This window comes from Dryobates pubescens, chromosome 37 (genome assembly GCF_014839835.1).
Source record: "Dryobates pubescens isolate bDryPub1 chromosome 37, bDryPub1.pri, whole genome shotgun sequence".
Classification (NCBI taxonomy): Eukaryota; Metazoa; Chordata; class Aves; order Piciformes; family Picidae; genus Dryobates; species Dryobates pubescens.
The window spans coordinates 1,349,788-1,375,736 of NC_071648.1; the positions used below are offsets into that span (position 1 = coordinate 1,349,788).

General features: G+C 38.4%; 1 protein-coding gene across 1 annotated transcript in view; it reads left to right on the top strand.

Annotated features, from left to right (window-relative positions):
* The first annotated feature begins 9,182 nt into the window (after positions 1-9,182).
* TFPI (tissue factor pathway inhibitor) overlaps positions 9,183-25,949 on the top strand; it is a 31,980-nt gene continuing 15,213 nt past the window's right edge. The window contains exons 1-3 of the mRNA XM_054177009.1: positions 9,183-9,382; positions 19,478-19,597; positions 25,594-25,794. Coding sequence (XP_054032984.1) covers positions 19,483-19,597; positions 25,594-25,794 — 316 coding nt within the window. The 5' untranslated portion in view covers positions 9,183-9,382; positions 19,478-19,482. The remainder of the gene's footprint in view (positions 9,383-19,477; positions 19,598-25,593; positions 25,795-25,949) is intronic.

Here is a 25,949-nt window from a genome sequence, read left to right on the forward strand (position 1 = left end):
GTCAATTCAACTGTCAGTTCAACTGAATTTCTATTAAAGAACCATTGTGGATACAGTTCCAGTTGGTTGGTTCATTCAGTTACTGAACAGACCAACATGTCTGAACTTGCTAGATGAGAAAAAATGCAGCAGCAAGTACAATTTGTTGTAGCAACCTGTTGTGTGTTGTTCTCCATTTAAAAAGACTTCCATGTTCCAGTGTTGCTGTTTATGTCTTCAGAGTTAAGCGCACCCTTAGCTGAATTTGACTGGTCAGCATTCCAGATGTTTACTCTTTGTTTTGAAATGATCAAGCCCAAACAGCAAATTCTTATGAAAGGCATTGTGTTCTGTTTCCTGTCTCCTGAGACAAACAATCTTGTGAAGCATCTGGTTTGGGCTTTTGTTGCACTGTAGGTGTGCCATGAAACTGTTGCACATGAGATGTTTTGATTCCAGCACTTAGTTGAAGTCATTTTGCTGCTAAAGAAAGGAACAAATTATATTACCAATGAGTAGTTTGACACAGAGCAGTCGTCTAAAGTAGCTCTTACTTAATGAGTTTGGAAGAGGTCACCCATCTAGAGCAGTCTCACAGGATCTGTGGCACACAGCTTGCTAGTATCCCATCACAGGTTTCAGTATTACAGTGTAGAAAACATTCCATGTTTGGCACAGTGTCCTCTTGACTGATTAGCCTTGAAACAGTGTGAGACTGGACTTTGAAGATGCTTTGTTTTTTGTAATTTCAATCCAGTACATGTTCCTCTCTCAAAGTACAGATTGATATTTAGACTTCTACCTAATTTGCTTATTATGTATTACTAATTTTCTGTTACTGGAGGAAAAAAAAATACAAGAAGATTATGTTTGGGTTTTGTTTGCTGTGGTGTTGTTTGGGGGTTTTTTGTTTGGGTTTTGTTGTTGTGAGGTTGGTTTGTTGGTTTTTTTGGTTGGTTGCTTTGGGTCTGTATTTGTTTTTCGTATCTAGGCCACAGGAACTTCAAAGATGGGTTAGTGTTCTATTACCTGGAAAGCACAAATTGTTCCCAGCTTTTCAGAGAGCAGGAACATGGCAAAGGGCAGGCATTTGTACCTTTCAGGAGTTAGGGATGCTGCAAATAATTGTCCTCCACTCTCTGATAAGCACTTGTACTGTAATAACTGTTAGGTGGGAGCAACTGGCTGCTTTTAGTTGTCTAATGACTTCTCATGGGAACACTTTAAGAATGTTTGTGGCTTAGAGATGCTGTCTTAGATACTGGATAGCAGCTGAAGACAGCCAAAGCTTATGCGACATTTCCCAAACAACTTTTGCCCCCCTCTGTATCTCCTAGAGGAGCTATTTCCTCTGAAAATCTGGCAGACTGCAAGACAGTGAGTTGGTGAGAAAGCATCCAGCCCCAGGGAGTGCAGGTCTTTATCACAGTAGCTGTTGGTAATGCTTTGTTGGTTATTTTAGCTGCTCAGAAGGGCTGGAAAACAGGTTTCCTGATTATGTGCTTGGATTGCCTTCCTATGTCTGGTGTTGACATTAGGAGTCAGCAGGTGATAGAAATTAAATGAAAACTAGGGCAAGGATACTGAGAGCCACTCCTGGCAAGAGGGTATGGCATGGTGTTGAGGTGTGAACAGAAGGATGCAGGTCTGACACAGCCGCAGCAGGGGCTCAGGGGTGGATACAGGTTTGGCACATCCACTGATAAATGTTTCATTACTAGCTGCTCAGACTTCACAGAACTGGCAGCGGATGGTGGTGTCCTCAGTTGCCATGTCCACTCACTCATACCCTTAAAATACTTTTCTGAAAGCATATTGTGAAACTCCTGCTGTTGGTCCTTATGTCATGGTTGGAGCATCTCCCGTACCTTCTTTATTTATTCCCTGGCCATGCCTTAGAGAAAGATTCAACTGCTGAGAAGGTGGTGTATAAAACCCCCCAAATGGCACAGAAGATGACCAGGGTTCTGTTCACAGGAGCAGCTGTATCTGGCGTCTCCCAGTCACATTCATAGTATCGTAGTATCAGTCAGGGTTGGAAGGGACCACAAGGATCATCTAGTTCCAAACCCCCTGCCATGGGCAGGGACCCCCCACACTAGATCAGGCTGGCCAGAGCCTCGTCCAGCCTGCTCTTAAACACCATCAAGAAAGTAACCTTCACTTCCATTTGTCATTTACCAGGGCAAAGGAAGTACAGACATGCTCACACCTTTCTGAGCAAGCAGTGGAAAGCCCAATGAATAGGAAATCCTGCTTGTTTTGTGCTTGTCTCTCTAAACTTGGGTTCCATTTAGTTTCATTTTGTTTCATTTAAACAGGAGTTGAAAACAATGGTAGTCTACTTCTAATTGATGACTTCAGTGTGGTTGTAGTACATTTCAAGGGGGTTTGGAGCAGCCCCTATAAAAGTGAGACTGTCAGCTTCTTACAGAACGTTTAAGTTGTTCAAGGTGGCAAACGTAGGCTGACATTTCCCATACTGTTCAGCTTTTTCTCAGGCTTGTGAAGGCCATGGGCAGATGTTTTATTTTTGCAATAATTAATCATTTAAATTATTGCCTAGATGAACCTAACAGGAAAACAATTTGGGAATATTTTTCAATCTCTTGTGTTGGTGTTATATGTACACACAAATACAGAAATATGCATATAACTCTGGTCCTGGTGTGTACAGGTATGTGTAGTACCAGAATTATGTATTCTGTGTGTATATAGAAAAAATATTTTCAGTAGTAAAGCTCTCATCAGAGCAGCAGAAACAAAGAACTAAAAGGACACATTTTTAAATTAAACTAGAAACAGAGTTTTAAAACTTAAATGAAAAGCCACTGACAGAATAGTCTCCACTGAAAGCATAAATTTCCCTCAGGCCTGAACACTTCTAAATATTCCAACTGTAATGAAAGTTGCACTGGCTCAACCTGAGCAGGAATGTGCTTCTGATAATAAAGAAGGAATAAAACAGGTTTATTTGCTCATAGCGCTGCAACAGTGACACCCGGTGACTGAGACAGTAAGTTCTAGACTCGATCTGCGTTTAGAATGACTGCTGGAGGACGTGGAGGCTAAGATCCTGTGTGAGGCACTGGACTCAAGGAGAGAATAAACAGCCACTGTGAGAATGCAGAAATGTGATCAACAGCTAAGAGCGAAAAATTACATAGTTGTTTAATTAACCCATAACTGTTTCAGAGTTGGACATTTGTTGAGTCAAAGGAGGAATCTATTGTTTTTGAAACAAGAGCTTTGTCGAGTGAATGTTTGCTTAACAAGACTGCAGCATTTCATAACCTTTTTTATTATTAACAGTAACAACAGAATTCAGTAGGTAATACTGTTCTATTTTACTTCAGATACGATCTACCTCAGATCTAAGTAAAATGCAGCAGGGTGACAGAAAGTTCTTTCAATTTTTGTCAAATTTATGAAATAAAAAGACCAAAAGGAATTAAGAAACCTTCCTTATGCAGGGAAAGTAACAATGTTTACCACCCTTTCATGTAAAAAGTCCCTTATTCTGTTTTGGTTGTGTGAGATTTCTAATGAAATTCAAAACTCACATAGCTTCTGAGTCTAGAAATGAGCAGCATCTGGTATTGACCTGACCCCCTACTTCCTCTGTTATACAAAAGGGTTTTGAATGGAATAGAGTCTGGAGATTTCCATATTCCAAAACATTACATGGCATCTTCTGAAATTTCTGATTATTGTATTTGTACTATGGAAGTACCTTACCTCTGGCCATTTAAAAAAGGTAGAAATAGAAACTGATTCTTGAAATTCATGGAAGTTTGTCACATCTGTGCTTTGGCGAGAGGCAATGGTTGGGCTATTGATACCAGGAAATGAAATAGAAGTTAAGCCTTAGTCACAGCTGCATTGCTGTTCCCTTCTTGTTTTAAGCAATTTTCAAATTACTAAAAATGTTGTCTATTTAACTGCCTTTAATCTGATAGGCACACAATAGTTGAGTTGTTATGCCAATGCTGGATTTCTGTAGGATAGAAAATGACAAGCAGGGTTCAACGTCAAGAAAACTTTTTTTTCTAAGGAGGTGTTATTTTTGGGACTGGATTTGATGGAAGGATAACTTCAGAATACAAAGTTTTTGCAGGAGCAGGCATAGGGCATAGTGGTGTCAGCTGACTGCAGAAACACTGCTCTTTAGCTCAGCAAAGCAGAAGGTTAATTTCAGGAGAATTAGTTGCTTAATATAGGACAACTGTGCTTGGAATGAGAAAGGGAGATGCTGAATATATTCCTTGTGACTTTTCAAATCCTTGTGTCTTTTAAAACATGTTGGATAGTTCAATTGGGGAAACTTCTCAACCAGTAAGAAACTGGTCTGACAGTCAGATATCACTCCTTTTCCTTTGCTCACCCCTAGAAAAATAATGGTAATATACTTACCCAATTTACCCTTGCTACATGTTTGACTTTCAAAGCATAAAACCCCAAGATACATATGTTAAAATATGTCTGGGTGAGAAACTTGAAGATTCTCTCCTCTTTCAAAATCAATCTCCTTTCCCTTGATCAACTACAGTAGTATTATTTTTTACTGTATTACTTCAGTCATTACTATCTTTGACGTGAGGACAGAAACAAAGCCTGTGTTTTCTCATTGTACTATCTCAATATTGTGCTATCAGCAGCAACAGTCACCCTCTCTGTTCATTCTAATTTCAGTCTTTAGAAAATGCTTGAAGTAGCCATGATTTTCATATAAGAACAGGAAGTTAGAGGAAAGAGCAACATTAAGGGGGAAAAGAAGAGTGTATTATAAGGACAGGTTTCCAAGGGCCAGCTGCTGGGTTGTGATCTTCCTTTCAGTGGAGATCTTTCACTGTCACTTCATGTATTTTTAGGTGGACATTAACTATTAAATGCCACAAACCCCCTCACAATTCAAATAATACAACAGATATAAACCAGTAATAGGGTAATTTGCAAAACTCTTGTTAAAAGGAACTTTAAAGTTCCTCTTTTAGAACCTGGGTGAATTTTTGAAGTTGTGTGACACGTACATGACCTCACTTGGAAAAGTAAGCATATATTTCAATGGCTTCAAAAAGATCAGCTAATTGTAAGGTAACACCTAACTAGAAAACTGAATACTAATAGCACAAACGTGGAGTCTGTGGTAAGTAGCTGACTGTCCCCTCCTGTGTCTGCTGTGACGTGCCATTGTACATGAGAAGCAGCAAATTCCAGTGCTTTCAGAAATTCTGCAACAGCCTTGCACTGTGCAAGATGATTAGTGTCTTCACTGAGGAGAAGTGCCTGGGGAGCTTTTACTCTGTATGGTGACAGTGACTACTGCATCTTGACTTTGACTTTAGGCTCACAAGCCAACTATGCTGGTAGTATTTTTTCCTGTAAGCTTGATCCCTGCTTCCTTCAGAGTTCAGAAATGCCCATATTTTTTCACCTAATTCAAGCATCAAGTAGAAGTACTTAATAGTTATTTTGTTTGTTGAATACAGAAGAGAGGAAACTCTTGCCTCTATGAAAAGTTTGAAAAAACTGAGCTGTGGAAAAACGAAGTGGCATCACTAGGGGGCCACAAAACATCACAAACATCTATATTGTTAAAGACCAAGCAATGTCACACCCTTGCCGACAGGCATTTGTGTTGCCATCTGAAGAACAGTTTGTGTAAGCAAATGTTGTTGTATTTTCTCTGAGTTACATACTAAAATCTTTTTTCAGGGATGATGGAGCTCAAAAAACCCCAAACATCTACACACACAAAACTTTTCAGATAGTTTTGTGCTGCTTTATTTCTATTCTGGTACAGTTAACTAATAACAAGATTGGACATTTGTGCATCATTTTCATTTCTGAACACCATGTATTTAGCTCTGTGGTTAAGTATAATGTGTTCTGCTAAAGCCCATCATCTTTGTACCAATAAAGCTACATCATACAGGAGAATTTGAATTTGAAGTTTGCTCTCTTTCCCTCTATCCCTTTTGGTATCAACATGACCTCTAGTCCAAATTGAGGACAGACATTCCAGATGTGATGTTGCCCCAGTCCTCCAAAGCTATTAGGTTAGTTATTAGCCTTTTTCTGGATGTCTTGCTGGCACTAACAATGCTCTCACACTGTAGTAGGAACATAGGCTGTGATAGTACCATGGCAGATGATGGAGCATGTTGTGTGGAGTATCTGACACAAAGTCATTGGTGTGACTCAAGAAACAGAGAGACTTTTTTGGTCTATGTATTGTAAGCATCTTTTTCCTAAGCCTTTTCCCATTAGAATTGTTATCTTTTGCCAACCTTCTCTCAATTTGTGGGTAGGAATTCTGTGTACTATGAGAAGACTAAAATCTAATCCTCTCCAACTTTGAACTCTGCTGAGTCAGACTACCTTTGAGTATTCCAGGAACTTGTACAAGGCATTTTTTTTATGGCATCTCTGGTTTAATTTACTTCAGCTGTCATTTTGCATGTATCTATTTTGTGATGCATAGTGAGGCATGGAGGTTGTGAAAAATGCTGCCTCATGCCAGTGTAATCTGGAAGAAAAAGAACCCACAAACCCAAAAGAACACACATACAAAAAACCCCAAACCAACCAACCAACAAAAACCCCCCACAACAACAAACCAACAGAATTTGTTAGGTAGCCTTTTGGTGTCTGCACTGGAAATGGTCTTTTCTTGCACTGATTCATTAATGTGTACAGTTAGTTCCTGCCATTGCATAACTGGCCAGAGAATGACTCTGGATTGACCTCAGAAGTCACGTGAAATGACGATCTTCTGGACTGCAGCTTTTGTATTGGCAATTGAATCACAGAGCACATGCTGCAATGCTGATGTAACATATTCAAAGGTTAAAAATTCCTTAAGAAAGGATTCTTGGGTTTTTCAGAAGAGTACCAAGGCTTAGATGATCTCTTAAGAAGAAGAAGCTATGTCAGTTTTCGTGACTTGAGAGGTTTCTAGATTTCAATATGAACTTTTCAGTGACTAGTTTTAGAGCTCACAAATTTCATCTTGCTCATCTTGAAAGCCCCTTCTAAAATGGAAAAAAAGAACACAACCATCCCTGCTATTTGGAATTGTGGGAAGTTCTTCCACTGTGGACCTTTAGCTATTGACAACAGTCTTAAGCTATCAGCATGTTTCAGGGCAATCCAGAGGTTAGTGTGATTGTCTAGGCAGGTCATAGCTGACTGGAATTCTTTGATCCCACCAAAGGTTCAAAACAGTTTTGGTTCTGTCTTTTAAGTCTGATTGCAGTGTCAATTGAAGCCTTTAAGTTAGTTATGATGCAAAGGAGCCTAGAAAATCTCCTGACAACTAAATTAGAAAGACACAGGCAAGAAGTGGAGAGACATTAACAGAAAGCAAAAATATTTCTCTTAAAATGAAGTACTGTTTCCTTGAATAATTCCTTTTGGATTTGTGTTCTTCATGCACATGGGGGTATTTTTACACTCATCCTGTTCTATTATTTACCAAAGATTTCTTATTCTAACTTGTAATTATATAAGAGGATTAATTCTGTTCTATGTTCCCTAATGTGCTTTTCTTTATAGGTGTTTCTCAACTTATCTGACCACAAGAAAAATAAATATCTTTTAACATAGTCTTTTTCTTCATCTCTGCATGGACTATTTCTTTCAGAATCACTCTATATCATTTGGCACACCAAATCTGAATGACCTCAGTGAGATCTTGTGAGAAAAGAAGAAATTACACTAACACAGTATGACACAAAACCTTTGAAAAGTCTTTTAAATAAATAAAAATTCTCATTGAAATGAATAAAGTCCACCTGAAGTTTTGAGCAGGTCAAATCCCTAGACAGAAAATATAATTGCATGGACTGGTAAATTCAGATCATTCAGTGGTATGACTAAAAATGAAGCAGCTCATCTGTAAATGGCTGGTACAGTGAGGTGAATTGGAAACTGTTGCTGGCATCCACATGGATGCAAAATGAAGTAGTATGTAATTTTTTGGAACTCTAGTAGGATTTGTTTCCATGTAAATGTACAGACTGAGATTTCTTTAAATTGTGGTGTCATTTGAGTACAGCTATCTCACTACAGCTTACTTCTGACCTTCAAAGTGATTTAAGGATAGCACTGATTGATATTACTTCTTAACAGGTGAGCTCCTAAAATGTGGTTTTCAGAGGCTTCAAGTCACACAAATGACTGGCCATTCCCACGTAGTTGATTCTCCTGAGTTGTGTTGCTCCTCTCTTTATCTGTGCCAGGGGTTGGTAATTAGTAACTGTATGGTAGAACCCCACCCCCGTCATTTAAACTGCCCCTTTACTTTGTGGGTGCTTCCAGTTTGTTTCAGGTCAGTTAATCCATGTGATTAGTGACCCAGTTAGTAGTCAGTATACTGGGCTGACTACTGACTTCACCTTGAGAAGTGTTACAAACATTTTTACAGTTGGGAAGAACAGACAGGAGATCTAAGAGGCTGCCAGGAGCACTTGTGTCTGGGTCAGAGACAATTAACCTCTTAACTGACTTAGAAACTTCCAAGCCGTTTCAGGATGCTGATAAACAGATAAATATTATTCTTCAGTGAAAGTGATTTAACCCACCTGTTTGTCTTTCCCAACAAATAACTGCAGTTAGTTACAGCTACTAACGGTGTTAAATTACCCTTCTCCAGCTGTTACTTCTGTCTCTTGTTGTTTAATTCATTATTGGGGGATTTCTCATGCTTTGTGTCCAAAACTAGGATTCTAATAGTGTCTCTCTACATTCACAAGATACAAGGTTACAGTCTTAACATCAGAGCCCCCATGCCTGTTTTCCTTTTCTTAATGATGCTTTAAACTTTTGTTTCAGCACTAGGGTGTAATTTGTAAGTAGACAGTATGTTCTAGGTGAAGGCAGAATAGCCTTTTAGCGCAGCTCTGGATACTGTGATGAATGCAGCCCAGATCTGCAATGGGTAGCATGGCTTCATTTAAAACCAAGCAGACAGACCAAACTCGACAGTTAACTACAACATATCTCCTTAAACAGGAGTGAATATGGCATCCTCGTGAACCATAGCTCAGCCTGCGGGGTACAATGAGAAGAAAATCCTACGATCTGTTTCTCATTCCTTAAAGGTGCATTTCATTTTAGCTAGTGTGTTCAGAAGAAAACAGTTGCTTTAAAGCGCAGGCAGATCACAAAACTTTAAACAGGAAGCGTGCCTGCCGCTGCTGCAGGGCGATCCCATGCGCTCTACAAAGAGCAACAACAGCGAGTAGCTGATTAATCTGCAGGCAGGAGCCTGCTCTGGGAAGATCAGGTTGCAGTTCTGCCTTTGTAGCTTTACACCACACCCCTTCAACGTGAATTAGTAGGAGAGGTTCACAACCAGCGCTGATTCAGGAATTCTTCAACAACTGTTGCTAGGAGTTTGGTGAGTACTTTGTAACAGACTTTCAGTTTAGCAGGAGAGATTAATTTACTTTTCCTTATCTAGCAGAAAGCAGTATCTACTGGTATGTTTTCTTTACAATGTGGTAGATACTCAGATTTAAAGTCCAGCGAGGAGTGCTGTAAAAAGGGAGACTTTTCTTCTGTAATTTTAAAACAGTAGGGCAATGAATATACTTCTGCAATTACTACTACAACTTCTCTTTCTTTGTCAGAATCTCGGGCTAAGCTATTCTGAGCCTTAAGACAGTTATTAGAAAGCCATCCTAAAGGTGAATGTGTTGTGATCAACACCTAGAGTTTGATAAAAATATTTTGGTTTTTAAAACGTTTCTCTACTACATTATCTCCAAAAGGAGCTTGTCTCAGGCAGTGTGGTCTGCCAGGCTAATTCAAATCGTTCTAAGGCATGTAACATGTGAAGCAATTAACATTTTGAGCAGTACAAGAACATTTTAGGAGAGTCAAATTAACCTGATGCTACTATAAGTCAGTTTCACTCACAAGGTATATTAAAATTCTCAAGAAACTAAAAAGGAGGCTAATGAATAAGGCTTACAGTAGTGTCAACATAAAAAGTAAACACCACTCTCACCCTGAATGTTGGCAAATTTTGTAGTATTTTACTTGAAATATCTATATTTACCTACAATTTCATGCCTTTCACAAAAGGCATGGGAAAAGTGGACTAAGGAGAACAATACCAATGTTGAGGGTATGTGAAAGGTCAGTGTGACTCAGTACTCTAGAAATTAGTCATCAAAGTATTTCATGGAACACATGTAAAGATAAAAACCTTCCTTCCTGCATGTCTTATGGACAGACGCAAAGGCAGGAAGTCCAGCTGTCAGTACAGATATGAGCAGCAAAGGCGTGCTGTCGGAATTGCTAGGCACCTACTTGGGGAAAATTGACAGCCTTTGCCCTTTGTAATCTCTTTCCCATTATTTGATTCTAGAAGGAGAGAGTTTGTGATTGTCTGTGAAGGCAACAAGTATCTACAGCCACAGTAAATGTATCTGGATTGTTGTTCAAACTGAATTTCAGAGTTGTAATCTAGTTTATCTTGTCTGAAATGCACACAGAGCAATGCCTAGGAGATAAAGATGATTAAAACACATTCTGCTCTGGTCTTTTCTCCTGTCAAGTGTCCCCCACATGAAAGAGTTTATTAAAAAGCAGTCATGTGGGCAATTGCTTGATAAATCAATTTCTTTGACGGTTTTATAACTTTTGTGCTGGACAATCTCCAAGTGTGCTTTAAAGTGACTTGCAGTAATCTTTATGTTTATCCCTACATTGTGCATTGCAGAATTTGTAATCTGGAGACTGAATGCAATTCAGCTGTCTGGTGTAGTTCTATGACCTTTAAAGTGCATTTAGCCTTATAGTGCAGTGCCCACATTGCTAATATTGCTGATGAAAAGTCAGTTATTACTCATCTAGCTAACATATTGAATGCAGAATGGCTATTAAGTTAAAGTTTCATGATCTTTTTGACTCAGGACAGACAAAACAAGTAATGACATTGAATTTATCTCTTCTTAATCTTATCAGGGAGTTAATTTTGAGAGTCTAGTGGTAAAAGTTAATAAATTGTTGGAATCTGTTTAAAGGTTTAGTGTCAGATCTAAAGGGCAGTGAGGGAGAGTGTACAAAAAGGAGATAGAGTTTCTCTCACAGAGGAAATTTTAAGAGATTGGGGGGAAGTGCTCCAGGATATAGTGTCTAGGAAACAAAACAAATGTGTAAAAGAGCAGACTTCCTAATGGGCTTTCAGAGAACATGTCCAGAGCCTTTAGTGAGTTTGAATTCTCACCCCTAGTTAAATGAGACCCACAGTTAGAGAAAGCCATTTACTGTATTCCTGATCTAACTTCAAGGACTGTTTGTATGTTTCTCCAGCAGCCCTTCTCAGTTAGATGCATAAACAAGAACAGATACTAACACTCAGATTGTCTCTTCTCCAGTACAGGGGCACTGATAACCTTTATGCTGTTCTTCCGACCCTGTGGATCTTGAATAAAACTAATTCAAGTAAAGGGCAAAGAACACCTCTTGTTGTCATGGATATATCAATGGCATTAGGATTGTTTCTGGAAACAAATAATAAATCTCCTCTGGAAAAAAAAAAAAGAGAGAGCGAGAGAGATGTTGACACTGTCTTTCACAGCCTGGGAAACTGTTTTAGCATCTAAATTTACTTTAAATAGGGGATTCTGGCAGTAACTCTCTTCTGCATTTAAAAATAAAGTGGTAGTGGCTTGAAGTGCTTTGTAACTCTCATGATTTTCTTGGTGTGTATGCAGTATTTTCTGAGAATGTATGCCAGAGGGAGTCAGAAGGGGAGAAAAGAAAATGAAAAAATAGAATAGCAGTAGAGCTTTGGAGCCTCAAGGATTGCATGGCTCTCGCATCTCACAACTTTGGAGCAAAACTAACATGAGTCTAATTCCAGTACTTAGTATTGGTCTTTGTTTGGACTACATCCCAATATCTTATTTTTTCTCTAAGAACTAGGAGAAGCTGATGGGCTCTTCCCATCCAAAGCTGCTCTTCAGACTGAAACCAGGGGGAACTGTCTTTAAAACCTACTTCTGTGTGTTTCTCATGAAACTCTTTTTACTTTGCAATAGGGACAGAGTGCCCCTGGGGAGAGAATGAAGCAAAACCATATGGAGAATTGTATAATTCCTTTCCTCTCATAGTTATTTCACAGCAAAATAGACTTATTTTTAGACCTTTAAATTTTCTCTCATAACTCCTTTGTGCGGGTTCCCTAATTATTTCCTGTTGCTGTTAATACAGCTGTTCATTTTCCATTCTCTCTGCTGTTGCTATCTTCCTTGATATGTGCTGTTCAGCTCTGAGCATACCCCTGAAGTTAGCTTTGGTAAATTCAGTTTGGTGTTTACTGAAAAAATAAGACTAAGTGTTTGAACCCAAGATATGATTTGGACTCAAGAAAGTTCAAATCTCTTCCAGAAAACAGAGCATTCCAAAAGAAGTGATTTTAAAGCAGTTATATTGATAATAGCACTTGCACTAAGTAAATTACAAATGCAAGTACTACATGAAGGTAATAATTAGTTGGCATGGCCTTTGTGACCTTCCAAGAAAGGTCTGCAATAGTGTATTAGCATCCTCTGTAAACATTTTCTGTTTTGGTTGAGAACAATTTTTTCCCTCCATATTCACACAATCTTTGACATAATGAGGTTCTAGACAATGATTTATGCTTTGTCCAATCAGAGAAATGTAGTGTGGAAAGATAAGCCTGATGTTTTCTGTGCTCTGAGGCTGATGAATGCTCTGGGTTCGCAGAACTGCCACCCAAATAAGCAGCACTATCTATATTGTGGTGGGAGATGAAGGGAATTTGACCCTTGCAGTGTTATTTCATGTTGGCCCTAAGTATTTGCATGATGATAATCTGAGGTGATCTGAATCCAAGGCTATTCCCACCAATGACACAACATTTCTAACTTCTGTGATGATCCAAAGCTCATACATCCAGTGCAGTAAACATTTATGTGGTGTCTCCAGCTGAGAATCTAAGGTGAGCTCAACTTGCTTGACAAAGCAAAGAAGCTGGTGTTTTAATCTTTGGTATGTGTGCAAAATGTCACCGATGTGGTGATGAGGTTACTAAAGGTTAATGGTCAGTTATAGTCAGAACTGGTGATGAGGTATCAGTGTGGCAGGGAGCTTCTTTCTGTGCTTGCCCATTATACCGACAGCTTCACTTCAGGGAAATCAAGCAGTTGTGTTTCTGTAGGGTGCACAATGTGAACTTAGGCATAACTGAGTTGATGACAAATACACAGGCCTGAAATGACTCCATTAGGAAAGAAAATTGCGGTAAGTCAACTGACCTCTAAATGCATGACTATTTATCAGTAAGTACATCTGAGATTTGGAAACATACAATCTACTTTGCCAGTCCAAACTGCTGGAAAAAAATACAGGCTGAGGCTTTATAATGCCATGTTGGGACTGCCATACTCTGTTCCTAAAACTGTGATTAATATTTCTGCTTGTGTGTTTTGCTAGTGGCTTCTGTGCACTGAAAGTTGTTATTGCTAGGATGCTAAAAGCATTCTCTGTTTGAAAGTAGGATCATACAACCCATATTTCTGCTACAAACAGGTAGCTTCTGTCCCAGTATCAAGTTTGAGTGTTGTGTTCTGATTTTCAAGATTATAAAATTATGTGTAGTAGTAATTTGGTTTAGTCCACATATAAAAATATTCTCATAGGCACAAATAACATTTCTTTTGCCTGTTAAAAGCTACAAAAGCATGGAGAACAGATTTACCTCATCTTGGGATGTGGCCTGTGAGATATAGTTGCCACATGTAAATAAACAACTGTCTTATTTCTTTATTTGGAGGTAGACACTGAAGTTCAAATAGTGATGTCAGTATATCCTTTACGATAAACTCATAATGTTTGATCCTGTGGCATGTGTTTTATATTGTGGGATTTTTTCCCCTATGGCTAGTAGAAATAGCTACAAAATCATTAGCTGTTCTCCATAAAGGCATCAGTAGTACTTTATAAGATTTGATAGAGGCAAATTCAGTGTTCCTGTGAAAAGTGCAGCTATTTAAAATGGTAACTCTTAACATCAGAGTTTATAATTCGCTTGGACTCCCCATTAGGTGCCAGAACTGCATAAGCAGTGAGTTAGGAACGTCACTTACAGGCTAGTGCAAAGGTGTAATCTCACTATCTCTCCGCCTCTCAGAACATATTCAGTTCCCAGCTCCTGGGAGATGGATAATATGGATGTGAGGCCCCAAGTCAGCCAGATAAGAGAAAGAACTCAGTGGAGGAAGAAATTAGAATTCTGGAGCTGTGTCTCTAGATGATTGGAGACAGCACGGCAAAAGTAGCCAGTACCAGGAGTGAGCCGACTGGAAGGAAGTAAATAGGTCTTGGAGCTAAGTTTGGAAGATGAAAGCTGGTTTTAAAGCAGAAGTGACAAGAACTGACAAAGGAAAGTGAAAAGACAAGAGAGGTGTATAGTTATATGAAAAACAGAAGGGTGTTCTTATGGTAGGCATATTAATTGTGGTGGGTCTTTCATCATTTCAACTTTAAAACATAACAAAGCTTTCTTTTCCATTCATGTATCAGTTGTTTTGCAAAACAGCATTTACAACCTTAGTGAAAACAGGAACAAACTGGGAGTTTAAATCTTAGACAATGATGTCAGGTCATACAAGTTTTCAGCATAAAAGCTGATGAAGACCTTTGATTTTTCACTCCCTGATTGTTACTTCTTCCCAATTTTCATCTGAGAATTTAAGAGATGGAAATATTGCGGAGACAAGAAAGCTTACGTTAAACAATCAACTAAAGACAATCAACTAAAGTTCTCTTTCATAATAACAAGGAATTTTGAAGCTCTTGATGGAATCCGACAGAGTCTCAGGACTAATACAGACTGTTAGGGTAAGTTGGGAGTGGGAGCAGCAGTTTTTATCATTATGGTTTGAATCAGTAATGTTTGTGTGCTGATGACCCACAGTAGACTGCCTCCCTTTTTATTAAGTTACAGTGACACTGCAAGGCTTTGCTCTGGTAGAAGTCAGTTTTGAATGACAGACCAGCCCTGGCTCTTGAACTTAGAACGCTGAGGCATGTATCATCATTCTTCATTCAGTTTACGTCAGAGGAAGGGTGACAGAATTCATGCTTGCTTTATTCTACATACTTACTGTAGAGCAAATCAGAAAACATGATCCTTCAAACAGCTGTAAAATAGCCCATGTAATAAAATCTTTTTGAAGGGAACTCACTGACTGCCAGTTGGGAGACAATGCTACAGGTACACCTAATTAAATGTCATACAATTACTAGTAGGGAATACAAGAAGTCATAGGGTTATATCATAAGGCCTTGGGTGCTATAATCCTGTCTAATTAAACTGGTTTAGCTTTAATTTTAGGCTGTGCTAAATTTGGCCTCTGACTATGCACATCCTATCTCCTGCTATTCGTTGCTCTATTTACTTAAAGCCTTTGCTCTTTTATTTTGTGTGTGTGTGTATACGTGTGTGCACTTCCATTTCCTGGGCTGCCAGTATAAATGAGTCACTTCTGCAGTCATTACAATGTCACTTTATGCCATTTTCTAAAGCTGTTTGATTTTTGGCTCCTCCTGGAAATGCTGGCTTTTACTTGGCTTTTTCCAGTTAGCTACTTAGAGATAAATACCATGCTGAAAAAAGTTTGCCTCTAAACATTCTGTTAACTATAGAAATTGGGTGTTGAAGAGACTGCTAAGTAGAAAAAAAAATTGTCTATATACAGATATAAAATACTTGGTCTGGAGATGGCAAGCTGCATGGAGAACACATTGAGTTTTATAGTGTCTTTAGCAAAACAAAGTCTTGAGAGCTTTCTTGTATTTCTGTATTTAGGTGACAAGATGAAATAAGCCTTTTTATAAGACAAAGTGGTAAGGATTTATTATTGGGAATTTCCTTGACTGCTTGTGGTCTGCTTATATGCCAGCTTGAGGGCAGCTAATGGCATTATTCACAAATGAAATCATTTTAATTAAACCAGTAAAACAAAAATCAGTGCCAATTACTACTCATAGACGTTTGATCCCCTTTGTCAAGTAACTGAAATGTTACAAATATACAAATGTCTCATTCCAAAAGTAGTAATCTGAGCAGTAGAGTGCCAGCTCCTAAGGAAATGTCTTAGGAATATATGAAACTTACATTTTTGACACTTTGATGTAGAGAAAAACTGGTGTTAATGCTGCACTGATTCCTGACTGCCCTGCATGAGGACCTTCCTGGAGTAAGGTGCTATGCTTACTTTCAGAGATATTAAAAATTTGGCCTTGATTATCAGATTCTTTAACATGAATTGTTTAAACTAAAAATGTTTAAGGACAGACAGTCTTTCACTAACATATGTGATATTTTACTGAGCCAAACGTCATAGATAAGTATTTTGAACGGTGCTTTCCATATAAATGCCATAAAACACAAACAAAATTCATTAAAAAGCAAATAATATCTAAGAGGTTTAGAGCTTTACAATTATGTTACTGGGCAGCTGTACATCAAATCAGAAAACTTGGACTTTTCTAGACGGTTTGCTTTTTTTAATAGAAAAAGCTGTGCCAAGTTCACTTTGATCTTGGATTTCACTCTTCATTTAAGACTTATAAGAAATAATTAAACTACAGAAGGATTTGATCATTTCAGTACTAAATCCTTCATCCCACCTCCACCCATACCTGACACAGTGTTGTGGGAATGTGTGACCTTGGGGGAGGGTTAGCAAGAAGATAAAGGAGATTGTGTCTGGTCAGTGGACTTTGCAGTAAGGCAGCCAGTTATAAAGCCTGAATTTTTCCTCTTGGGAAAATGCCCAAGCATCAAGAAGCCCAACTTTTGCAGAGTGTTGTTTTAAGGGAACATAGGGGTTGAGTGAAAGACTAAAAATACTGTACCCTGGTAAGATTTTTGTTGTCTGCACAAATGTACTAATTTATCCTCATAATGGTGGAGTGGCACGTATTTGCTAGCTCATGATACACAGCATTCTTTCTGTTTTCAAATTAAAAGTAGAAAGTTATTAAGGATTTCCATTTCTGGCTGATTGTTTCCTGTATTTCCCTTCTAATTGGAAACAAGCTTTTGGGAATAGTTCTAATTGGGAACAAGCTTTTAGGAGATGGTTTAGTCTCCAACCCTGGATGTGTTTAAAGGTTGTTTGGATGTGGTGCTTGGGGATATGGTTTAAGGGTGAACCTTGTAGAGTTATCAGTTGGACTTGGTGATCCCAAGGGTCTTTTCCAACCTGAATGTTTCTGTGATTCTGTGAAGAGTGGATGACTGTGTTAAAACAGATTACTAGATTTTGAAATCTGAATCTGTACTCTTCAGACGCATGGAAGATGGAACCTGAGTAATCCAAAACCAAATTCAAACGTATTTTTCCTGAACTATTGAGAGGCTTTTCCATCATGTTTGAAAAAAAATCAAATACAAAAAATAAGAGTCCAGGTGCCAGACATCTTTCCAAACTTTCTGTGGATAAAGGATTTTATGTCAGTCTGGAAATTGATCTTAGAAGGAATGAAAGACAGATGCACTCTTTTGTTTATTTTGGCAGGAATGTAGTATGATGAAAAAGTTAATGCTGTCATATTTTCTGGTTAAAACAGAAATTCCTTTGATTCCAAAATTCTCTTCCTTCACAAAACAAAAGAATAAAGACATCTCAGTGGTTCTGGCTGCACTATATGCTGAAACCTTCTAAAGGGAATAGTTAATTAACAGAAGTTTGTCAAATGATTAGTGCTATTCATGGCCTGGTCTGTAATTTCACCTAGATGTATTTTTAAGAACATGTTTTAGTACATATGCTGCAAGTTAGAAAAGCATTGCTTGCAGGAGACAATAACTGGCAAGTTGCCAAGAGAGAAATGAGTTCTGGCTCTGATTTGGTGCTGAAGGTACAACTGCGCCTGCTGGCTCTGGAACAGTTTTACTATGATTTATTTCTAACTTTGTAGACAAAGATATATCACTCAGAGAAAAGTTTAATCTATTAAAGATGACTTTACAGAACTTCAGAATATTGGGGGTTGGAAGGGAGCTTAAAAGATCATCCAGTCCACCCGCCCTGCCACGGCAGGATCACCTCCAGGTGGGTTTTGAATGTCTTCAGAGAAGGAGACTCCACAATCTCTCTGGGCATCCTGTTCCAGTGCTCTGTCACCCTCACAGTGAAAAAGTTTTTCCTTATGTTTGCATGGAATCTTCTGTGCTCTAGTCTGCCCCCATTGTCCCTTGTCTTGTCTTTGGGCTTCTCTGAGCAGAGCCTGTCTCCATCCTCCTGACATTTGCCCTTCACATCTTTATAATGACATGAATGATATCACGCCCCTGTCTCCTCTTTTCTGGCTAGAGACCTAGCTCCCTCAGCCTTCCCTCATAAGGGCGATGTTCCACTGCCTTAAACACCTTTGCAGCTCTGCACTGGACTCTTTAAAGCAGTTTCCTGCCTCTTCAGCATCATCTCTTTTGCTTTGATGCTGTAAAGCTCTGTCCCAAACTCTCACAACCCCTCTTTCACCCACTGTTTTAGGTGATGCGGAGGTGGGATCTGCACAGGTATGTAAACAAAAACATAAAGGCAAAAGAGTGTCTGAGGGTCAGGAACTTCCTAGTCCATGGATTTTTAATTTTGAATAAGTTAATATTAATTAACTTGGCCAAAGTTTAGCATAATATTTTAAGAAAAGAGGATGTATATAGGGAACGTATCTGACAGCAGCTAACAGAGATGCTGAGCCTATTCTCTAATTAGAATTCAGACATCCTTAAGGAACTTTCAGTTAGTTGAAAAATATGTATTTGTAAAACTGTTAAAGCAAAACTCTCATACATGCATGTATAACGTCATCTTTGGCAACTTGAACATGCCAGCTGCCATGGAATAAGTGTTTTCTTTGTGTGAATGACTGTGTTTGCAGTAATCCTCTGTAAAAGAATAGTAGCTCTTCACTTAGATGAAGTAAATTAACACAAGATACAAAATACTTCTTAAGATATTGAAGCCCATATAAAAATTTCACTCCTGTGAAATGCAACTTACACAAAAGCCCAGGAAGTTGATAACTGTAAATTGATGGGATGTTTGTTACAAATAGTCTTACATTAGTGGAATGAATCTAGGGATCTGCTAGAGTACAACTCTTTTGGAAACATTTGACATGCAAAGCAACTATCTATTGTGTACAACTGATCGGGATGTGGAAAGTACAAATTGTTCATTTCATGTCATTATGTTTTCTGAGAGGTGATTTCAGTTGTCCTGGAGATAGGATGGGAGACCTGCGATCAGCTGGACATAACTATAAATCTTGCCTTGATTTTCGTTGTGCTGACACTATAATTACACTAACATGGCTTATATTATTCCCAGCATTCTGGGTTTGTGTATCTACCCATATGGCCATGCACTACCCTGCCAATGAATTTTGCAGAGCACTCAGGGCATTTCATTGAAGTGTATGTTGTCATTTCTGTGTTATACAGGAAAGATGAAAGGAAGGAAGAAGAAACGGTCCTTACCTTTAGCCTTTATCTTGCTGTTCATCTGTATCACTGGGAGTGCAACTGCTAACCTAGATGACAGCGAAGAGGAGTATGTTTTGGGTAAGAGGTTACAAACATAACACACACAAACTCACTGTCTGAAACAACAAAACCCACTGTGCAATCTCGATATAATTCTGTACTTGTGAACCTCTCTGGGAAACTTTAGAAAGTGGAACTAAGCTAAAACACACTGAGTTCTAATTATCAGGGAGATGCTCAGAGTCTGGCAATCTTCTACAAAGACTTCACATTTTTTGAACTGCTAATCCTAATCAAACATTGTGCATTAGATGTCAAGGTTATTCCCTCAAGCTCTGCTTGAGGACCCAAAGAAAAATTCAGTGACTGAGGAAAAGAACACATAGTTGGTAAAACCAGGTTTTATCTCCCTATGCAAATGGGGCAGAAATACAAATAACATTGTAGAGTGATATTTCTCTGTTCTGTGCACAGCTTGCTTCGGTCACAGTTAACTGGCAGAATTTTGTCTGAAGACAATGCAGTTAGTGCCCTAGTTGTTTTTCCAGGCTTTGAAGAACCACTTCATATAGCCCCAAGCGATTTGTCATTGCTGAATAAATAAAAACTCACTAGTTAGAGATATTTTTTTTTTATTAAAAAGTAATGTCAGGAGTGTGACTATTAGAACTTAGGATAGGTGATGTTTAGAAATTAAATTAGGGCCCAGTTTCTGTGACTCCTGAAGACTCAGTTCCACTGTTTAAAAAAAACTATTTTTGCAGTACTCTTTCTTTTTTTATTTATTTAATGACTAGATTGTTGCTAATTATACTTGTGGCTTCTTAAGAGTGGTCTCAGTGAACTCTAGAGACTTTGTAGGCTGCAATTTCACTGCTAGCATTTATTTTCAGAGTTAGATAGTTATAAAATGTCGACACATTTTACCTTAGAATTCAATACTTTTCAGGTGTTAAAGGATAAAATAAGTGGTGTGCATCCGCTTTTGTGTTGTACTTTTGGATCACATTGGGTGCAAGTGCCATGTCTATTACTATTTAAATTACAGTAACAATTAGGGGTGCAAGTCAAGTCCATCGGAAAGAAAGGATTTTCTAGGCAAAACCTATTGTATTTCCACCAATAAATAAGGGCAAAACCAAAACTAAAAGATACAATGATAACTATTTTTTATATATCGTTCAGAAATACCTTAAGTAGTTGGAAGCATTTTAGTTGGGGTTCCAAAATGACTCACACAATGAATGTGCTTTTTGTTCGTATGTGAAAGTTTATCAAGAATAAATGTGACTGCTTAAAGAAAGGGTAGGAAACACATGGGTAGGAAAAGCACTGAACAGCGTGCGAGTGGGAAGCTGTCAAACTGACAAAGATGGAGAGAGAAGAAACAGCTATTCACTAGTGACAAGGTGCTTAGTATTGATAACACTTATCAAAGACAGACATTCACAAGAAAGCCTGGAGAGGTGACAGCATATCTTTATAATTAAGGACAACCACAGAAACTCTTGTAAGGTTGAGAACTCACAGCCTTCAGCAAACAAAACCAGAAAATGTTTTTCTTAAGAATTCAGAAGTATTCCTGGACAAGTTTTATTTCCTCAATTTAATTTATTTAGGTCTGTTCTGAAAAGCAACTTTGCAATAATCCTGTTGTTTTTCATATTTATTGTGCTGCAGGGATAATACAGAAATCAGTTCACTTTCTCATTAAAAGAATGTAATTTTAATAACCAGCCATGCAGATTATACTTAATATTCTGAAAGTCAAGCTAGAGTCTTTTATTATGCCATGGGAGAAAACATTGTTTTCACTTGTATTAATGTAAGAGGATTAGAGACATAGTTTACCACTCTTGGTTTTGAAATATTGTACTGCTTACTAGTGAAGTGATAACAGTGCTGTGCATTGATCATATAAGGTTCATGTGCTCAGGGCTACAGCATGACTAACTGTGGATGCATTGGAGCTCTCACAATGAAATTACTGTTAGTTAACTTACAGTGTCTGTTCATGCATTAAACAGCCGTGCCTTGAGCTGCAGAAGTTGCCACATGAATGGCAATAAATGTGCAGATGGATGTGCTGTGTAGGAGCAGTCTTGGCCAATATCCTGTTTCCGACAGTTGCCAAAAGTAGGAAGACTGAAGGAATGGAGGAAGGCAGTGACAGTGCAGCAGAGTGGAAAGACTGTTAAGACAGAGCAGTGCCTTCTGTTATGAAAACCTCTATAGCTGATATAATGAAGTCTTCAAAAATTCAAGGAGGAGTGGGGAGAAGGAGAGGAGAGGAAGTTTTGCTTTGCTTTATTTTGCTTTCAGTACAGAGTAATACTTCTGTGTGACAACAAGCATCAGCTGTAACCATTACTTTAAATGTTTCCAGCAAAACAAATGCAATTTTCTTAGTCTAGGATAGTACAGTCCTGTAATTCTATAGATTTTTCTAAGTTTATCTGGACTAGATGCTTGAATTGGATAAGTAGAAAGTATCCAACAGAGCCAGATCCAATGTGGAGGATTAAACCAATTTTCTTTTTAAAACAACAAATGCAACATGCTGTACTGAAGAAGGAGAATCAATGAATATATAAATATAAGGTGGAAAATAGCCATTGACGCACTTGTATAACAAGATTATATTTGCTGGAAAGTAAGTGGAACTTGCAGACTATTACAAAAATACTGCAATGGAGAAAAGGCCAAGTAATTCTGTTGTATTAAAAACAAAACAAAGGATAATTATTCCACTCTGTTTGGCACCAGAAATGCCTCAGGTGGAGGATTATGTTCAGCTCTGGGCAGCACAATTTAATGGTTATCCAGACCAATAAGGAAAAGATCCAAAAGAGATTTGTATGGAGGTTATAAAGCAAGGCCAATGAAAAGATTGGAAGAAAAGAGTTTATTTAGTATAGAGATAATTAAGAGGAGACTAAAGTCTTTTAAAAGAAAGTAAGTAAGTAGATCAGAGGTGGGCTCCTGAAGTGATGCAGCAAGTGCAAGGGGGCTTCAAGCAGCCTGGGAAGGAGCTGAACCTGGAGAACCCAATGTAAAGGCTGAGAGCACAGGAGGCTGTTTCTCTCCTGCAGCATCCTTGGATTGCAAGACATGAATTTACTACATGGTTTAAAATTACTACATGGTTTAAAATTATTCTGTCTATGCACTGAAGACAGAAAAAAAATATTCAGTATGTAATTACAAATGTTTAGGCTGTCTATTATAAAAAAGGCCTGGCTTGCAAAAAGCATAGTGAAATCCTGGAACTGGCTGCTTCAGGTTGCTGAGAACTTCACTGGAGTATTTTAAGGACAATTTGGAAAAGGTATTTACCCATAGAAATATGCCAAAACTTCAGTGAGAAACTGCATTAAAACTCCTTTCACTTTGTACTTCCGATGTTGCTATTGAAGAATAATCATTGACCTTCCTGATGGACATCCTCCCTAAATGTCATCTCCAGTGCTCTTCACAGAGGACGTAAAATGTAGTAGGAACAATTTGTTCCAGTGTTCAAGAATAAAGGATGCCTCATATGAAGAATTAGTTTTCTTAAGGTATATTCCCCATGGAAATTAATACAGGCAGAATTGTATCCATGCAGACCTACTGGCCGAACACTCACACTTGCCTGCTCATCTGCTGCTCTAATCTGAGAAGGAAAGCTAGCTTTATATCATCTGTGTGAGTTAAGTGGTCCCAGGTGTAAAATAACGGGAAAGAAATCTTTCACTGTTCCCAGTCACAAGAATGATTCAGTTCCTGTGAATCCCTTTGAGACTTCAGAGTCACTTGCTTGTTGTTCAAAGTTGGAAGGTTTGGCCTGTGGGGTCTCACAGGGTACAGTCAAAAGTATGGTAACTCTCTAGTATTCCTACGAAAATTGCCCAAAAGTGTGACACAGATAGTCATCATGTTTGCAGCAGATGTCAGCAGATCTGACAGTGGTAACACTGTCACTGTGATTGCAGAGGAAAGGCCTCAGGAGGTAAGCAAAACAGTAATTTAGTTCTGTGGGTTTGATGGGAAATAGGCTAGGAGTTGAGATCAGAAAGTTCCTAAGATGAACTCTACTAAGCCATTTGTTCATCATCTTTGTGTAGTTTTGCAACTGTGCTCACACACCGCTTCTGTTTTGATTGCCCACACCATTGGTGTGGCATAACGTAGCAAGCAAAATGAGCTGCCATAACTCTGTCTGAAATTCCAACAGTTAGGAAACCCACCAAGTTTACACAACCTCCTCTGTGGTTGAGAACTGTGTCACTGACACAGGTCATGTAGGAGATCTCATTTCTTGTGTGCCAAGAAAATAACATGCTTATAAACCAGCTGCCAGCCCTCACCCCAACCACATTTGAGTTGGATCCGTTTCAGCGAAGATCTGAATGTTTGATTTTTATCATTTCAGGAGTTGTTCCAAGACTTACTCAAAACTGCCTTTTTTTTTTCTTTCTTTTTCTATTACTGAATGGGGGGATTCCAGACTTTCATCTTGCAGTGCAGTATCCTCTCAAATCTTCATGTTGAGCCTTTTTTAACCCCCTTCCAAAGGACTCCCAAACTTGTTGGAGAACTCTAGAATTTGAGGTCAAACTTGGAATCTCTTGTGATTTCTAAACCCTACTTCTTTATGGATTCTGGAAGACCCAGATAAGAAAACTGGCGAGAAACAAAATTCAGAGTTCTGTTTGGCAATCTGAGTTCCACAGGAATTTCACTGAACCTAACATTTCTACAAGCATTTAATTCAGGACACGTCTGATTAGATTTGAAAATACCAGTGAAGATTGTTTATTTTCCCTAAAGAGAAAACAATAACAAACTCTTTTAGGGAGAATTTCAAAATTAGTCATCTTAATCTGCATTTTACCACCAAATTGTCCATTTTGGGGAGATCTACTTTTTGCATCAATGGTAATTGTGTAATAAAGGTTGTAAAGCTTTCAGGATTTTACATGCTATGAGTTAAAAATATTTTAGTGCTGAAACTTTTCATAAAGCCTGGGGTTTTGTGAATTCTTTTAATTAAAACTGGAAAGTTAGTCTAATTAGTAGTAGGGAGCTGTAAAATTATCATGTAAACTCTTGCCCTCGGTTTGTTTTTTACTTTCCTGGTCCATTGCAAAGTGCACTGATGGATACTTTTACATGTACATGTTAAGAGACATTAAGGTTCTCATTAGCTTTGGGGAAATTAATGGCAATTTTTAGATCTCTTCTGGCTGCGAGCACACAAAGTCCTCTAGGGTAAAACAGTTACTTGAAAAAGCAAACCAAGACAAGATATCAAACTGTATATTGATAAAGGAACACTATCACAGACTGGATCATCAGCCAGAATATCCTTAGAGACACTGACAAGGTAAAACTTCGCTTAGTGTTCTTCACAATATAGATGTTTACAAAAGTTTCTCTCCTAATAATGGTTTTGAATGAAATAGAAATGCCACAGTTTGAAAAGATAGCTTCTTTTCACCCTAACTTTCTAGCTGTGTGCTTCTTAGCTTTGAATCAATGAAGATAAAATCGATGAAATTTAGACAATGTGATAACCTTTTCCTGGTACCATCTGGGTTTATGTACCAGTAGAGTAATCCGATAGGGGAATAGTGCCCTCTGCTGGGTTGCCTTGCTTAGTTCATTCCACACTGCCATGAGGCGGCAATGAGCTATGTTCACTACTAGAATTTCATGGAAGAGAGCACAAAGAACCCTCTTTCTGCCTTGTCATTGTGTCTTTGGAAGCTACTCAGATTTTTCTCAGTGTATCTATTCAAAGTAGTTTATTAACTCCTGTGACTGGAGATTTATGACATGGAGTTAGAGCTTATAGTGCGAGCTGGTCTGGTTAAAAGTTGAAACCACACCACTGATTTGATCAAGTGGAATTTGTTTTCCAATGCAGGTGATAATTTTATTTACTTTAGATCTATGTTTAGTGCATTTAGAACTTTACAGATAGATGCTATGCAGTGCCTCTGTAGCAGAAGATGCAAGCAGTCTCATTTTGAAGCTGTGCAATGAAGCAAACTTACTTCATAACACTTAATTTCTCCTCTGTCTTACAGGTGCTGCTTTGCCACCACTGAAAGTAGGGCACTCAGTCTGTGCCATGAAAGCAGATGAAGGTCCATGCAAAGCAATCCACATCCGCTATTACTTCAACATTCAAAGCCGTGAGTGTGAAATATTTGAATATGGTGGATGCCATGGCAATGAGAACAACTTTCTAACACTGGAAGAATGTCAGAAGAAGTGTGTGGTAACAGGCCAGTACCTATTCTCTTATCTTTTGAACAGTTTTTCATTTGCATCTGTTTATTCTCATCCCTAACCATATGACTTTTGGAAGTAGAGATCATCTTCAGTTCATATTAATTCAGTAATATAACAACTCTAACGATTTCCCAAATATATCCCTAAA